The sequence below is a fragment of the Odocoileus virginianus genome, chromosome 1 (assembly GCF_023699985.2).
Source record: "Odocoileus virginianus isolate 20LAN1187 ecotype Illinois chromosome 1, Ovbor_1.2, whole genome shotgun sequence".
Lineage (NCBI taxonomy): Eukaryota > Metazoa > Chordata > Mammalia > Artiodactyla > Cervidae > Odocoileus > Odocoileus virginianus.
Genome location: NC_069674.1, coordinates 6328559 through 6346486, shown reverse-complemented (window position 1 = coordinate 6346486; position 17928 = coordinate 6328559). Strand labels below are relative to the sequence as shown.

At 43.6% G+C, this 17928-nt stretch overlaps 1 protein-coding gene and 2 pseudogenes across 2 annotated transcripts; 2 read left to right on the top strand and 1 right to left on the bottom strand.

Annotated features, from left to right (window-relative positions):
• Positions 1–5063: 5063 nt before the first annotated feature.
• Positions 5064–13075, bottom strand: GIMAP4 (GTPase, IMAP family member 4). Of its 2 annotated transcripts, none has more exons than XM_020915131.2 (3): positions 12943–13075; positions 10179–10238; positions 5064–6778 (listed from the first exon to the last, which is right to left on the bottom strand). In XM_020915131.2, the coding sequence occupies exons 1-3, from the start codon at positions 13058–13060 to the stop codon at positions 5859–5861; spliced, it is 1098 nt and encodes a 365-aa protein (XP_020770790.2). In that variant the 5' UTR covers positions 13061–13075; the 3' UTR covers positions 5064–5858. The 2 variants fall into 2 exon arrangements, with proteins under 2 accessions (XP_020770790.2, XP_070312457.1); XM_070456356.1 differs by lacking the exon at positions 12943–13075 and adding an exon at positions 12521–12864.
• A 2179-nt stretch (positions 13076–15254) lies between these two features.
• On the top strand, positions 15255–16343 carry LOC139029642 (sulfate transporter pseudogene; annotated as a pseudogene).
• A 164-nt stretch (positions 16344–16507) lies between these two features.
• On the top strand, positions 16508–17368 carry LOC110151712 (sulfate transporter-like; annotated as a pseudogene).
• Positions 17369–17928: the final 560 nt, after the last annotated feature.

The following is a 17928-nucleotide window of genomic DNA, read 5'->3' as shown; positions in this document are numbered from 1 at the left end:
TAGACTTGGATTACTGTGGTATTGAATTGTTTGCCTTGGAAACAGAGATCATTCTGTTGTTTTTGAGATGGCATCCAAGTACTGCATTTTAGACTCTTTTTTTGACTATAATGGCTACTCCATTTCTTCTAAGGAATTCTTGTCCACAGTAGTAGATATAATGGTCATCTGAGTTAAATTCACCCATTCCAGTCCATTTTAGTTCACTGATTCGTAAAATGTCGATGTTCACTGTTGCGATCTCCTGTTTGACCACTTCTAATTTGCCTTGATTCATAGATCTAACATTCCACATTCCTACACAATATTACACTTTACAGCATCAGACTTTACTTCCATCACCAGTCACATCCACAATTGGGTGTTTTTGCTTTGAAGGTGATGGGATTCCAGTTGAGCTCTTTCAAATCCTAAAAGATAATGCTTTGAAAGTGCTGCACTAACTATGCAAATTTTGAAAACTCAGCAGTGGCCACAGGGCTGGAAAAGGATTGGGATTTCATCCCAACTCCAAAGAGAGGCAATGCCAAAGAATGCTCAAACTACTGCACAATTGCACTCATCTCACATGCTAGTAAAGTAATGCTTAAAATTCTCCAAGCCAGGCTTCAACAGTATGTGAATCATGAATTTCCAGATATTCAAGCTAGTTTTAGAAAAGGCAGAGTAAGCAGAAATCAAATTGCCAACATCCTTCAGATCATCAGAAAAGCAAGAGATTTCCAGAAAAACATCTACTCCTACCCTATTGACTACGCCAAAGCCTTTGATTGTGTGGATCACAACAAACTATGGAAAATTCTTCAAGAAATAGGAATACGAGACCACCAGACCTTCCTCTTGAGAATCTGTATGCAGGTCAGGAAGCGACAGTTAGAACTGAACATGGAACAACAGACTGGTTCAAAATAGGGGAAGCAGTACGTCAAGGCTGTATATTGTCACCCTGCTTATTTAACTTATATGCAGAGTACATCATGAGAAATGCTGCACTGGATGAAGCACAAACTGGAATCAAGATTGCCAGGAGAAATATCAATAACCTCAGATATTCAGATGACACCACCCTTATGGCAGAAAGTGAAGAAGAACTAAAGAGCCTCTTGATGAAAGTGAAAGAGGAGAATGAAAAAATTGGCCTAAAACTTAACATTTCAGAAAACTAAGATCATGGTATCCGGTCCTATCATTTCATGGCAAATAGATGGGGAAACAATAGAAATGGTGACAGACTATTTTTGGGGGCTCCAAAATCACTGCAGATGTTGACTGCAGCCATGAAATTAAGAGATGCTTGCTCCTTAGAAGAAAAGCTATGATCAACATGGACAGCTTACTAAAAAGCAGAGACATTACTTTGCCGACTAGGTCCATCTAGTCAAAGCTATGGTTTTTTCCAGTAGTCATGTATGGATAGGAGAGTTGAACTGTAAAGAAAGCTGAGCTCTGAAGAATTGATGCTTTTGAACTGTGGTGTTGGAGAAGATTCTTGAGAGTCCGTTGGACAGCAAGGAGATCCAACCAGTCCATCCTGAAGGAAATCAATCCTAAATATTCATTGGAAGGCCTGATGTTGAAGCTGAAACTCCAATACTTTGGCCACCTGATGTGAAGAACTGACTCATTGGAAAAGACCCTGTTGCTGGGAAAGATTGAAGGCAGGAGGAGAAGGAGATGACAGAGGACAAGATGGTTGGATGGCATCATCGACTCAATGGATATGAGTTTGAGCAAACTTCAGAGGTTGGTGATTGATAGGGAATCCTGACTTGCTGCAGTCCATGGGATCACAAAGAGTTGGAGACAACTGAGCAACTGAACTGAACTTACCAGGCTGAATGCATTCTTTATAGTCTGGAAATGACTTACTACACAGCATCAGTAAATTGGTTAAAAAACAACAACAAAAAAAGCCAGACACCAGAGAGGAAGACTCTTATGCAGTATTAATAATATACATATATCATATATATATATTTATATATGTGTGTTTGTGCATATTGGAGAGGGGCATGGCCACCCACTCCAGTATTCTTGCCTGGAGAATTCTCATGGACAGAGGAACCTGGTGGGCTACAGTCCATGGGGTCACAAAGAGTTGGACATGACTGATCGACTAAGCACGTATGTGTGTGTGTGTGTGTGTGTGTGTGTGTGTGTGTGTGTTTAGTTGTTCAGTCGCTCAGTCATGTCTGACTCTTTGCCACCCCATGGACTGCAGCACGCCAAGCTTCCCTGTCCTTCACCATCTCCTGGAGCTTGCTGAAACTCACGTCCATTGAGTTAGTGATGCCATGCAACCATCTCATCCTCTGTTGTCCCCTTCTCCTCCTGCCTTCAATCTTTCCCAGCATCAGGGTCTTTTCTAATGAGTCAGTTCTTCACAACAGGTGGCCAAAGTATCGGACCTTCAGCTTCAGCATCAGTCCTTCCAATTCAGGCTGTTTTCATTTAGGTTTGACTGATCTCTGTGCAAACCAACGGTCTCTCAAGAGTCTTCTCCAACACCACAGTTCAAAAGCATCAATTCTTTGGCAATCAGCCTTCTTTATAGTCCAACTCTCACATCCATACATGACTACTGGAAAATTCATAGCTTTCACTATACAGACCTTTGTTGGCAAAGCAATATCTTTGCTGTTTAAAACACTGTCTAGATTTGTCATACCTTTCCTTCTATGGAGCAAGCATTTCTAATTTCATGGCTACAGTCATCATCTGCAGTAATTTTGGAGCCCAAGAAAAGAAAATCTGTCACTGTTTCTCCTTTTTCCCTTTCTACTTGTGATGAAGTGATGGAACCAGATGCCATGATCTTTGTTTTATGAATGTTGAGTTTTAAGCCAGCTTTTTCACTCTCCTCTTTTACCCTCATCAAACGGCTCTTTAGTTCCTCTTCAATTTCTGGCATAAGGGTGGCACCATCTGCATTGATCTTTTCCTGGCAATCTTGATTCCAGCCTGTGCTTCATCCAGCCCAGCATTTCTCATGATGTTCTCTGCATATAAGTTAAGTAAACAGGCTGAGCCTTGTAATACTCGTTTCCCAATTTTGAGCCAGTCTGTTGTTCCACGCAAGGTTCTAACTGCTGCTTTTTGACCCACAAACAGATTTCTCAGGAGACAGGTGAGGAGGTCTGATATTCCCATCTCTTAAAGATCACAGTTTGTTGTGATCCACAGGGTCAAAGGATTTAGCATGGTCAATGAAGCAGAATTAGATGCTTTTCTTAAATTCCTTTGCTTTCTCTATGATCCAATGGATGTTGGCAATTTGATATCTGGTTCCTCTGCTTTTTGTAAACCCAGCATGGAAAATTGTAAATATTATTTTATAAATATTATATATGTGTATATATATCATGCACATCTTTTTTTAAAGTCACATTCCTTAAGCATCAGGGAAGGGAGCCAAGTCCTTGGCAATCAGTAAAGGTAGGGGAGGTGATGGAATTCCAGTGGAACTCTTTAAAATCCTGAAAGATTATGCTGTTAACGTGCTGCACTCAGAGTGCCAGCAAATCTCAAAACTCAGCAATCGCCACAGGATTGGGAAAGGTCGGTTTTCACTCCAATCCCAAAGAAAGCCAGTGCCAAAGTACGGTGAATAATTACAGTGCTGCTGCTGCTGCTAAGTCGCTTCAGTTGTGGCCAACTCTGTGCGACCCCATAGACATTGAACACATTTCAATCCACTCTTGGATATGTCTCAGGGACTTTTAAACCGCACATTCTTATAGCAAAACAAGTACTCACATACCCATGTTCAGATTATTTTGATGAAATGATTAAAGTGATGAGATGGGAAATAAATAGCAGAATGATTTTCTTTGTCTCATCTACGGCATTAACCTGGGATGCAAGAATAAGAATAATTGAATGCATTTACAATGAAAATTACCACTGCAGCTAGCTCTTTTTTTTTCATCTTAAACCTGAATTTAATCTTCTTTGAGAGGTATATGTTGTTCTTTGGTTGAATATTTGCTGTAGAAAGTTGTAATACACTAGCATGTTAAATTCATACCTAAGAATTTGGACTGAAACGCTGATGATGAAAACCATAGAGACCAAGTCCCCCCACATTCTGCAGAGTGAAACCGAATCTGTCCGCTCAGAGTGACCAGCTCTGCTGGAGTCCTCTGCTTCTTTGCCAGGAGCTTCTCGTATCCTTGAGCCTTTGCAAACTTCCCTGGTGGCTCAGACGGTAAAGCGTCTGCCTACAATGCGGGAGACCTGGGTTCAATTCCTGGGTCAAGAAGATCCTCTGGAGAAGGAAATGGCAACCTATTCCAGTACTCTTGCCTGGAAAATCCCATGGACAGAGGAGCCTGGTAGGCTACAGTCCATGGGGTCACAAAGAGTCGGACACGACTGAGCAACTTCACTTCACTTTAGCGACTGAACAACAACAGCAATAGTTTCTTTCCAATAGTATGTTAGTTTCTACTGCACAGCAAAGTGAGTCAGCTATAGATAGATAGCAGCTGTATTAAAGGTAGAGTCCTGTGTGTTTGGGGAAAGTCAGGGCAAGGCATATGTCCTCTTTTGGACAGAATGGGTCAGGGCGTGGAGATGATTTTAAGATGACCAAGCAAGGAGACTTGGCATAGGTCAGGTGTGACCTCCAGACCATGTTGGAAGAACATGGAAATGTGCTTGGGGAAAGCCTACACATTACTAGGTGAAGAGGACCCATTGGAAGAGGAGAAAAGGGACAGGGATGTCTCTCTTTTTATCCATAGATTTTAAAGAAATTTTGCAGCAGGAAAGCCACAAAGGTCTCAGAAACCTCAATTACACATAATTTCTACCAATACATAATGGATGAATCCAAGGAGAATGTAGACTTTGACTCACAGAGGGGTTGAGAATGTGGCTCAAACCTTCCCGGGGGAAAAGGGGAGGGGAGATGTCTGGAGGGTAGACCAAGTCTACACCAAAATCATCTTGAACTTTTACGAAAAACTGAAATTCATCCCTGTGTTCTTAGAAGGAGTAGTGGTGCTTTCCAAGAAACAAACAAACAAACAAACAAAAAAACAGATTCCAATTTGCACAAGTATGAGAGAACAGAAACATTTTATTAAAATAACAATAAGCAAACAATTCATCTGCATGGGGCAGCTGCTAGTTTCACAGGAAAAGGAGAGAACTGACTTTCAGCAAACTGGTTGTTGTTGGTCAAAGATTTCCTACAAATACATCTGAATACACCAAGCATTGTTCTCTTATCTGTTCAATATCTTTCGCTCCTTTTGGCATTTCACGTAGTTGAGTTCTGAAAGATTTATTTGCCAGAGAACTCTTGTTCATAATGGTCAGTTGATAAGGAACAATTTGAGGCCTTCAGTAAAATTATAAGTGAACAAATTTCCATTCATCTAGAAAGATTTCTATCAGTATCTCCTTCTGTAAGCTTAACTAATGGAAAGAACTGATCTTTCTAATAAACTATAAGGGTAAGATGATCAGCACCATCTAAAGACAAAATAAGTGAGAAAAAGCTGTAGGAGAAGATCACCTACCAATCTAGAAAGAATCTAGAGAATCTATCCCTATTTTCTAGGGATAAATAGAGAAAGCTCGGGTCATCTTTGGTCTCCTGCATTCCCTGTCTTGGTGTCTCTGAGAAAGAATTTACAAATTAGGGAGCATCATTGTTTTCTGCTTTGGAGTTTCACAAGTTGAGAGTTTATCCCTTTCCTGTTAAATCAATCAAACACATATCAATTATCAATAGTGAACTTTACTCTCCTTAGCCCTGAGAGTCTCAGAGAAAAAGGAGAATGCTCTGACTTACATGGGGCAGGAGCACCCGAAAATATGCAGGAAATATAGACAGATTTTCATGAAGTTTAATCCCTAAACAGAGAGAAGACAAAGGAAGCAACCCGTAACAAGGTGAAGATGGTTTCAAGTATCTCATTCTGACTCAAAACATCATCTCTGGCTGTTTGCTGCCTTGAAACCCAGTGAGCCTCCCTTTCTGCCAATTGCCTTTCCATTTGCACCTTCCGCTTTTGCTGTTCTAGTTCATCCTTCAGCTTTCTGATTTCCTCTTCGAACTCCTGTTTTATCTGAGCTTTCGCTTTCTCAAGCTCTGCTCTGTAATTTTCTAGTAACACTTGGGTTTGTTTCTGAATCTCCTCCTCGGTCTTCTGATACAGGCTATTCGTGTAGTATCTCCCATTGCACTTGTCCACCACATCCTGGACCAGGGCCAGCAGCTGCTCCCTCTGGTTCTCCTGCTCAGCTCCTGTGGCCTTGCTGTTGTAAACACAGTAGCGATCTCTGAACTTGCAAATCAGATCTTGGATGGCTGTAGGAGCATGCTCTAAGTAATCATGGAAATCCATGTCACCTAAGTCATCTTTCCGGGTGAATAAGAGAATCATGTGTTCCCTAGCTCTCTCTCCAAACATCGTCAGGATCTTCTCTGTGGCTTTCTGGTCTTCCAGCGTGTAAGGGCCCAGTGGGATGACCAGGAGCAGAGCGTGAGGCCCCGGGGAGGTCAGCAGCATGCAGCGGGTAATCTCCTTGAGAGTCTCAGCATCTGGGATGTCCGTGTCAAAGAGGCCAGGGGTGTCCACGACGACAACTTCTCTCCCCCTCCAGGTGCCATTTCTTTTCTCACAGTGCTTGGTGATGGATACAGGTGAAGAGATAGACTGAAACACTTTCTCTCTGAGGATGCTGTTTCCTGTTGCACTTTTTCCTGCCCCAGTCTTACCCACTAAGACAAGTCTCAGCTGGGAATCTCCGAGGTATGCAAGCCCTGGAACATCAGGAAACAAAAGTCCCAGTGTTAGAATGAACTTCAACTGTCTCCCCTGCAAGTCTCCTGCCCACTGAATAAATATTCAACCCTGAATGTTCATTGGAATGACTGATGCTGAAACTGAAGCTCCAATACTTTGGCCACCTGATGCAAAGAGCAGACTCACTGGAAAAGATTCTGATGCTGGGAAAGGGTGAAGGCAAAAGGAGAAGGGGTGGCAGAGGATAAAATGGATAGACAGCATCGCCAAATCAATGGACTTGAATTTGAGCAAACTCCAGGAGAGGGTGGAGAACAGAGGAACCTGGCATGCTGCAATCTATGGGCATGACTTAGCAACTGAACAACAATAACAACAGATATTTTTCAGGATCCCTTTCAGCTCTTACTCTGACCTGGTGGAAGCACACAGCTCATAGAGGAGGAAGCAATGTGACTAAGAAGAGGACTCTGAGTTGCTACCAGTAGCTGTTCTTCATAAGACAGGAGGTAACACAAAACTGACTATGCATATCCGACTTCCCAGGAAAGCTGAAAGCTAGTATCAGAGCCGCAGAGCGCAGCAGTGGAAACCTGAGTTTAAGCACCAAGTCCTCCACCGGCTCCTTGCGTGCTTGTATTCAGCAAGTCTCTGCATCTCTCTGCAGTGTGTCTATAAAGTCAAAGTCCTCTGGATTTGTCAGCCATAGACCCAGCGCCAGAGGGAAGGCAACTGACAATCACATGTGAAACCCTCTTTTTCCGAGAAGGCAGACCTTGCCGGCTGGCCCTTGAACCTAAGGGTCTGATTCCTGCATGAGGAATCCTATGTTATATCTACCCATTTCTGCTTTGAGACAATGACTACATTATTTCACGTACAACATTATAGACATTGTTACCAACTCCAGTTTATTTTCAGAGCCATCACCATTCACCCAGGTCCTCAGACTAGAAAGCTAGGAGTCACCCTTGACTCGCCTCTTTCCCCTACTTTCCAGACCCAACCCATCAGCATGTTCTCTTGGCTCCAAATCTGTTCCCCTGTCTCTGTTTTGAAGATCATCATTCCAGTCCAGATTCTATCACCACCCCTGCCTCAGCAGTCTCCTAACAGGTGTCTCCACTTCCACTTTGTCCCTTTCAGTCTATTCTGTGAGGTGGGCTAATCTTGAAAAAATATCAATCAAACAGAACCAGGAACTTACAGAAACGCCTCCTGTGATGTCCACAAAATCTGTAGTTAACCTCCATCTCCCACACACTTTCTGATGAAGTGTTTGCTGATCCCTGAATCCCTAAGGCAGAGTTTTCCCCATCTGAGAACCAGAATCCCGGGATAAAAGAAGTAAATTTCCCAATGCTGCAAACACTGGATATGGGATGGCTAAGATTTATCTAAGAAAAAATGTACATAAGAATTCAGAGTATTCTTAATAGTTATCCTCACAATAGAAGCTCCAACCTAAGGAGATCCCAGGGCATTGGTTGCCCTTAGAGAGAGGGTATAGGAAAATCATGGCCTGGCAGTAAAAAGGTACCAAGGCCAGTGCCAACACTGCAATCATTGGCCAATGCCAATAACGAATGGATGGCAACCTCTGAAGACGGCAGCCATTGCCACGAAGGAGCCCGTCTCTGCACTCATGCCTCTTGGGAAGGTGGATTCTCAGCTCCTCTCATCAGGATGCTGAGTCTGTTTCTCCAACCCTTCAGTCTGACTGGGCCATGTGACTTGCTTTGGATCATAGGATCATGAAAACATGGTTAAGCAGAGAATCTGAAAGCACTGACACATTGTGCTTTGCCTTCTCTTTCTGATGTTTGGAACTCTACACCTGCCCTGGACTAGCCGACTTGATGAGGGACACAAGGCCCTGTTACCCTGTCTGCCTGGCCAACCCAGAGCTTGCTGACCACCAGAAATGTCTGTGAGGCTAGTTAAGATTATTGTGTTACATCCTGAACCACCAGCCAAGCACCCGCACATGAGTCAGTCTGGCTGAGACTAGACAGGTTGGTTTAGACACAAGCACGGCCCAATTGACCCTCAAAATTAAGAGCCAAGCAAATGGTCGCTGTTTTAGGTTCCTAAATTGTGGGATGATTTGCTAAACCAGCAAAAGCTCAAATGATAGAATCTATCTGGTCCCATCACTTCATGGGAAATAGATAGGGAGACAGTGGAAATAGTGGCAGACTTTATTTTGGGGGGCTCCAAAATCACTGCAGATGGTGATCAGAGCCACGAAATTAAAAGATGCTTACTCCTTGGAAGGAAAGTTATGACCAAACTAGATAGCATATTAAAGAGCAAAGACATTAATTTGCCAACAAATGTCCATCTAGTCAATGCTATGGTTTTTCCAGGAGTCATGTATGGATGTGAGAGTTGAACTATAAAGAAAGCTGAGCGCCAAAGAATTGATGCTTTTGAACTGTGGTATTGGAGAAGACTGTTGAGAGTCCCTTGGACTGCAAGGAGATCCAACCAGTCCATCCTAAAGGAGATCAGTCCTGGGTGTTCATTGGGTGTTCATTCAGCTGATGCCGAAGCTGAAACTCCAATACTTTGGCCACCTGATACGAAGAGTTGACTCATTTGAAAAGACCCTGATGCTGGGAGGGCATTTGGGACAGGAGGAGAAGGGGACAACAGAGGATGAGATGGTTGGATGGCATCACCGACTCAATGGACATGAGTTTGGGTGGACTCCAGGAGTTGGAGATCGACAGGGAGGCCTGGCATGCTGTGATTCATGGGGTCACAAAGAGTCAGACATGACTGAGTGATGGAACTAATTAAGTTCCTAGGATAAAGGGGTAGAGGGAGGGTTATATGAGAAATGGAGTGATCAGTCCGTTGAGTTTATTGCTTAGAGTGAGGCCACTGGGAGCAGGGAAATTAGGGGCCTGAATGAGGCATTGATCACCCTGACATTCCTCCTTCCCAGTCCTCTCAGGATGAAGATAGGGGCAGAGAAAACACCTGGGAGGCCACAACCCCTGATCCGGTGTGCCCACATGGTAAGTCAAGTTGCTCAGTCATGTCTGACTCTTTGCGACCCTATGGACTGTAGCCTACCAGGCTTCTCCGTCCATGTTATTTTCCAGGCAAGAGTACTGGAGTGGGTTGCCATTTCCTTCTCCAGCCCACATGGTAGGAAGTAGCAAATAAGAAACCTCATCAAGCCCGGGAGCAGACAGGGTATCGGAAGTCTCCTCCTGCTCGCTGGTAAGCTACATTGCAAGGAGGATGCATAGAGGGTAGAGAGACCGAGAGAGCAGAGCAAATGAAGGGAAAATGAGAAATGTGGTTGAAGACATTTTACTCTTGTACAGATTGACTGGATGACAAGGTAGGAGAGCCCCAGCCCTCCTCCCCAAGCCTGGCTGCCCTCCCCAAGCAGCCTCTCACCGTGGCTGGTCCTGGGTTCGCCGAGGTACTGGGCTGCCATTGTGGTTTGGATTCCTGGGACTAAAGAGACATAAGTATGTTATTACAGGGAGATGCAGAATAAACCAGAAACATCAATCTCCTGTAAACAACAGTTTCTCTTTCTTCATAAACTTGCTACACGATCTCTTCTCTATTTCTCAATACTTCTTATTTCTGCTTTCAGTCCCATTTTCAGATTGTCATTTTTCTTACACAGATGTAAGTGCTTCAAGTGCTTCCTTGGCACTGGTTTTGGGTGCCCTTCCCTCCTCTATTCAGTGAATTATTGCTCTGAATGCCATTTATATGTAGTCTGCAGCCTGGACCCTTCCCAGAGTTCCAACCTTTTCTATCCCATTCAAATTCTCCATTTGGCAATTTTGTGGGCATCTCAAACTGATTTGGACAAAATGAAACCCTGACCTCCATCCCCAGCCTGGTTCGCATTTCAGTAAATGGCATCATGAAATGGCTCATGCAGAAGCTTGAGATTATCTCTAAAACACTTCTTTCCTCACTTACTCACAGCCCATCACCAAATCCTATAGATTTTAGTTCCCCAAATGAAAAATTATCCATTTCTCTCTATCTCCATGTGAATCCAATCCTATCATTTGATTGCAATGTAGCAGGCTCCCAAATGATACTGTATCTTCCATCCCTCCTCTACTCAATAGTCAGATGCTTTTTAAAATTTATAATCTAAGCCTAACTGCTTTATAGTATTGTGTTGGTTTCTGCCAAACATCAGCATGAATCAGTCAGAGGTTCACCCGTGTTTGCTCCCACTGGAACATCCCTCCCACCTCCCTCCGCATCCTGCCCCTCTCGGTTGTTACTGAGCCCTGGTCTGAGGTCCCTGAATCACACAGCAAATTCCCACTGGCTACTTATTTTATATATGGTAATGTATATTTCCATGTTACTCTCTCTATACATAGTCAGATGCCTTTTTGATATTTGTGTTTTTTTCTCATTTAGATTTTCTAATGGATTGCTTTTGTTTTTTATTTTTCAAATAGTTGAAAGCCCTTGGAATGGTCCCGAAGGACTTGCACGATCAATTTCTCTCTCTCTCTCTCAAAAAGCTTTAAGCATACTGGCCTCCTCATTGTCCTCTGAATTCTCTAAGCTCCCCCCAGCTCCTAGACCTTTGAGGAGCACTTCCCCCTCCCGAGAGCACTCCCACCCCCATCCAATGGCCAACTGGTTTCTGCTCAGCCCTGAGGCCTCAGAGTTTTGTTATTTCTCCAGAGGGGGCCTCTCTACCCAGATCATTGACCAACAAGACAGGTTTGGTGTGGAGTTTGTTTTAACTACACCCAAGAATTTCTATAGAATACATACCACAATAGGAAGTGGTTTGATTTTTTTTTTTTTTTTTTTTACTGTCTCCTAGTAGACTGCTAGCTTTGTGATGGTGAACCTTCTGTGTCTTGCATACCCCCTTATTCCCGAGGGAAGAAGCACAGTATTGGACAAAGCATGGTTCTCAAAAATATTTGCTTAATAAATGAATCGATTAAAAAATACCCCACTGTTTCTTGCCTCCTCTGTGACTGAGCTTTATGTCTTGCTTGCATCTGACTGTGAAAAAACTTATCTTTTCCTTATTAAAAACACATTGCTCTTGAAACATGGCATTACATTTTAGATTCTTTCCTTTATCACTGCCTACTAAGGTTGGGCAACGGAGAAAGCCATTTTAAGAATTCTTAGCAAAGCAGATTTTAACTAGAACAGGCTGAAAATGCTATTTGCTAAAGACAGAGTCATCTGATAGGAATGCATCAAATACAAATTTGAAACACTTTCTTTTGAAAGTCAATTAGGAATAAGAGTAGGAAACAGCTTCTTATAAACTGGGAACTGAAATTACCGAATTTTAAATAAGCTTTTTTCATAAAGTTGATGTTGGTTGTGGGTGTTAGAAGAAGGAGTAAAATACCAGAAACACATAAGGAACACACAAGGTTTGTGTTATTTCTTAAAGTCTACTGTCCAGTCTATGGACTCTGTCTTCAGCATTCTTTAATGCTGTTCTGTTTATCCTAGTTCAAATATAAACCAGAGGACTGACCTTCTCTACACACTGACATTGGATGGCTGAATTCTCCTCCTACTGTCTAAGGAACAAGCATCTGTTGTTCCCCTGCTTTTCCTGAATGCTAGACAGTAACATGGGTTGGCATTTCCCTCCTCCTGTCTTCTAAAATTTTCTCTTCCCCAACTCAGGGTGAGGCCCAGGAAGAGACTATCCCTGAGGAGGTAAGTTCAAAGGGGCAGCTCTGAGCAGAGAGTTAACTGGGTAACAGACTCACTGGTCCTGCTCTGCGTGCTGGCTTTGGAAGAGGAGAAGTGCTGAGCTGTGTCTCTTACATCTCCTGGAGCTCTTCTCACCACAAGCTTCCCACAGAATGAATTCTGTCTGCTTGGTCAACGCTAATCCTGAAAACTTCAAGTTTTCTTATAAATTCTATGAATGGTGAGAGGAGTCATTTGTTTGTACAAGTATCCCCTGAGCAGTCACCATGGAAAGAGGCATCAATTTGTAGGGCTCAGCCTTCAAAACAGACTACAGCCTAAAATCATCAAAAACAGGAAACAGAAACCCAATGAGAAATATATTCTGAGAGCAAGTTTGCAAGGTTTAAGATATAGATCCAGGGGAGGAGTTCCCCTCCATCAAATGACACATTTCCTTCCCTCCCTCTCACCCCCACAAATACCCCTCTTCCCTTACCTAGAAAATCTGGGGCCTGCTCCCTTCTCTTACTTTGAAGACAAGGCTGAACCAGGAGGTAATGCAAGGCTGTTAAAAAGAGGAGGCAGGAGGAGACAGGAAGTGAGGGAGGAGCCATCCAAACTCACGCAAAAGACCTGCTGCCCCTGTGATCATCTAGGAGTGTTAGAACTCTTTGCAACGATGAAACTGTTTTGTGTGGTTCTGTTCAGTTGCCCTGAGCCACATGGGCTATTGAGTTCATGAAATGCAATAAGTGTAATTGAAGAACTGAATTTAAAATTTTATTCAAAATTGTTTAATTGAAAGTTACAGTTAAACAGCCACACCTACCTAGTTGCTACCATATTAGGCTGTGCAAAGACTACAAAACGGAGGGAAACAAGATGGGTCATGCTGTGAAAGTCAAGAAAAAACTACTGGGTCAAAACCAGAGTGCTGACGCTCAGAGTGTGGCCAAGATGGCAGGGTAGGAAGACCCTGAACTCAACTCCTCCTACGGGCACGCCAGAATTGCAAGTATTTAGAAAGTAACTATGACCTAAGAACTAGTAGAAAAGATTTTCCACAACTAAAGGTAAAAGGAAGGAACCACAACAAGACGGATAGGAGGGAGTAAGGTCAACACCCACATCCCTAGGTAGGCGACTCGCAAATGGGAAGATAATCACAACAACAGAGGTTTTCCCCAAGGAGCAAGGGGTTGGGCCCCATTTCAGACTCCCTGGGGTGGGGATGGGGTCCTACACTAGAAAGGTGAGCCCCCAAAATATCTGACTTTGCTGTGTTGTTGCTAAGTTGTGTCTGGCTCTTTGTGACCCCATGGACTATAGCCCACCAGGCTCATCTGTCAGTGGGATTCTCCAGGCAAGAATCCTGGAGTGGGTAACCATTCCCTTCTCTGGGGGATCTTCCTGACCCAGGGATTGAACGCACATGTTCTGCATTGCAGGCAGCTTCTTTACCACTGAGCCACCTGAGAAGCCCCAAAACATGTGACCTTGAAGGCTACAAGGCTTACATATGGGAAAGTGAGAAGGCGTGAGAAGCAGAGACCCCACTCTATATATATGTTCTCAGATTGGAAGAATCAATATTGTGAAAATGTCTATACTATTACAATATTGTTCTATACTATCCAAAGTAATCTACAGACTCAATGCAATTTCTATCAAATAACCAATGGCAATTCTCACGCAATTAGAACACAAAATTTTACTATTTGTATGGGAACATAAATGACCCCGAATAGCTAAAATAATCTTGCCAATAAAATGAACAACATAGAAGAAGTGGACAAATTCTTAGAAAAGTACAATCTCCCAACAGTGAACCAGGAAAAAATCAAATATATGAATAGAACAATAACCAGTTCTGTAGTCTCCCTATTGGGGAATCTAACCCGGTCTCCCACTTGACAGGTGGGGATACTGGTAAAGAATCCACCTGCAATGCAGGAGACCCGGGTTGAGAAGATCCCCTGGAGAAGGAAATGACTACCCACTCCAGTATTCTGGCCTGGAGAATTCCATGGACTGTATAGTCCATGGGGTCACAAAGAGTCAGACACAACCGAGCGACTTTCCCTTTCACAATCACTAATCATGAAACTGAATGTGTTATTCAGACCAAGAAACAAAAGTCCAGGACCAGATGGCTTCACAAGTGAATTCTACCAAACATTTATGAGAATGTTAACAGCTATCCTTCTCAAATAATTTTAAAAAATTGCAGAGGAAGAAATACTTCTGAACTCATTGTATGAGGCCAGCATCACTCTGATATCAAAATCAGAAAAGATAACACAAAAAAAGAAAAGCATAGGCCAATATCACTGATGAACATATATGCAAATATCCTCAACAAAATAGTAACAAACTGTGCTGGGCTTTCACTCTAGAGTCTCTTTCTGCACCTCCCAGATGGTGCCTGTGTGCCACTCCCCTGCCCTGCCTGGCCGGGCCCTCCTCTTTCAGGGGCCAGGCAATGGTTGGGCAGGGGTCAGTAGGTTAAAGGGATGCTGTCTCTGCCCACACCACCTTATGCCCTCAGTCCCGCATTGGTGGAAGATGCGATTTGAAACCAGGTTGTGTGGGGGTGGCCCAGACTCAAGTGGTTTGGAAAAGTCTCTTGACCCAGAAATCACAGAGAGCTATTCCAAAGTAGAAGGAATGCACTCAAACTAGCTTGGCCTGAAGGTAGAAAGTGAGAAGAGAGTCCTAGACCGGCTGCATTGAGGACTGAAGAGCTCCTGTGAGGATTTGCCAATCTGATTGACTTGCTCAGGGAGGCTGGAACATCTATCTCCAGAAATGTCTTTGAAAAATAAAAAGCAAGATAATCTTTCATCCAAGGACTCCGTTAAAGGAAATAATCAACACAGTTCTCTGTGTAGGATCCCTCTGGAGCATAAAGAGGAATCATGTAACAGCTTTCAGCAATTTGAGACCAATGATCAGCACAGAACTTATCCTAAGGTCCACTTGGAGCCTTCAGAGAAACCAGATACTAACTTCAGGCAATTTGCCACAAAAAACCTAGAGTTGCCAGTGCCATCCAACCAAACCCCAAAATATCATTTTTGGTTTCCTTCCTGTTTTGCAGTGGCTCCCAAAATGTAATCTGGAGGAAAATATTTTAGGAGATGTGATGTCTGCCTTGACTGTGGGCATCTTGTTGGTGCCCCAGCCCACTGCTTATTCTCTCTCGGCTGGCCAGGAATGTATTGATGGTCTACACACATCTTCCTTTGCCGGCTTCATTTACTTCCTATTGGAGACCTCCCATCACATCTCTGTGGGCATTTTTGGAGTGTTGTGCCTTATGATCAGTCAGCTGTAGTTGATCGAGAACTGTACAGAGCTGTCTATGACACTGCCCATGTTGCTTCTTATTTGGGAATTGTTTCAGATGGGAACACATTATTAAGCCAGACATCAGGCAAGGTATGTAACACAAGTAGCTATGACATTATAGTCGACAGTATGGTAACCTTTAAGGTTGGAGTTTATCAGGCAGCAATGGGCTTCTTTCAAGGGGGCTTTGTTTCAGTCTATCTCTCAGATGTCTTGCTGAGTGGATTTGTCACCTGTGCCTCCTTCACAGCTCTTACATCTCAGGCCAAGTATCTCACTGGACTCAGACTCCCTTGGAACAATGGCAGGGATTATTCATCACTGAAAGTGAAAGTGTTAGTCGCTCAGTCATGTCCGACTCTTTGTGACCCCATGGACTGTAGCCCACCAGGCTCCTCTGTCCATGGGACTTCTCCAGGCAAGAATACTGGAGTGGATTGCCATCCCCTCCTCCAGGGGATCTCCCTGACCCAGGGATACAAACCGTGTCTCTTAAGTCTCCTGCATTCCGCCTGGAAAGCCAAATCTCTGGAGAGCCCTGTGTAAATTTAAGAAGCTGTCCAAGATATGGGACTTACCTGGTAGCTCAGCTGGTAAAGAATCCACCTGTGATGCAGGAGACTCTCGTTCGATCTCTGGGTTGGGAAGATCCCCTGGAGAAGGGAATGGCTACCCACTCCAGCATCCTGGCCTAGAGAATCCCATGAATGATGTGGAGGATTAGCCAAATGGACTCAGTTATCTGGTTTGGTACTGTGCTGTCCTCTGAAATAAGTACTGAAACAGGCCTGCTTATAGGGGCTGGTTTTTCTATGTTTTGGCTCATCCTCTACACTCAGAAGCCAAAGACTTCATTGTTTGGCCCAACAAAAGAGCCTGAAATCTTTGAATCCATGTCTGCCTACAAGAACTGTCAGGCTAAGTCGGCCATCAAGTTGGTCCACTTTGAATCTACTCTCTATTACATGAACAGAGAGTATTTTAAATCTTCTTTATATATATTTAAAAAAAAAAAAACCCTCTCAATCCAGTCTTAGTGAGTTCAGTTCAGTTCAGTCTCTCAGTTGTGTCTGACTCTTTGCGACCCCATGGACTGCAGCCCACCAGGCCTCCCTGTCCATCACCAACTCCCGCAGCTTGCTGAAACTCATGTCCATTGAGTTGGGATTGCCATCCAATCATCTCATAGGCAGCTCGGAAGACGGTAGGAAAGAAAAAGATCAAAAGGGAAATAGCCGCTCTCAGTGAAATCCAGGATGAAGTTTCAGTGCGACTTTCCCATGATTCCTTAGAGTTCCACACCATCGTGACTGCAGTGCAATACAGCTTTTAGATACAGCAGGGATATACATGATGAGAGAAGTTCTCAAGGTTTATGAAGCCATTGGCATCCAGGTTCTGCTGGCTAAGTAAAATCCCTCTGTGCGGGACTTCCTGGCCCAGAGAGAGTACTGGAGAAATGAAGAGGAAAATCTCTTTTACAGTGTATGTGAAGCATGACTTTTTCAGAAGACTCTCAAAATTTGAAAGATATGTATGTTCCCAATGGTCTGAGCTTGTCCAGTGACTGAGAAAGTAGTGTAACAGAGGAATACTGCCTAGCCAGTTGTTTAAATTTTGAGGTGTGCAGCATTTTGTACTATGGACCTGGAAATTGTCGCCCTCTGGAGATTTTGGCCTTTTGGCTAGACAGAACTGTTCCTTTGAAGCTGATGGCCATCGTCGATACACAAATGCAGCAGAGCTTTTAGTTAGGCAGAATCAAAAAGAAGAAACTATCGAGGTTTTCAGCTTTCTTGCACATATGGAATGAAATTAGTATCTGTTGAATTCAACTGTAGAGTAGCCCCCAAATTTAATGACCATCTCGTTTTAGGAGATAAGTGTCTGGCCTCTTCCTTCCTCAGGAGGTGAAGGGGTAAAGATGGTATTTACATGCGAAGTGCTGGAGCCTGTTTGGCAGGGCTCCCTAGAGACAGATTAGAAAGGAAGTAGGGAAAGAATACTGTGTCTCCTCCTGTAAGAGCAGGTCAAGAGGCTTCCTGAGTGCAGGGTAGTAACTAGACAAGCTTGTGCTCACTTTGGGCTTCCCTAGTCCTTGTCTTCCCTGCCCACCCCCTGCCCTCCAGAT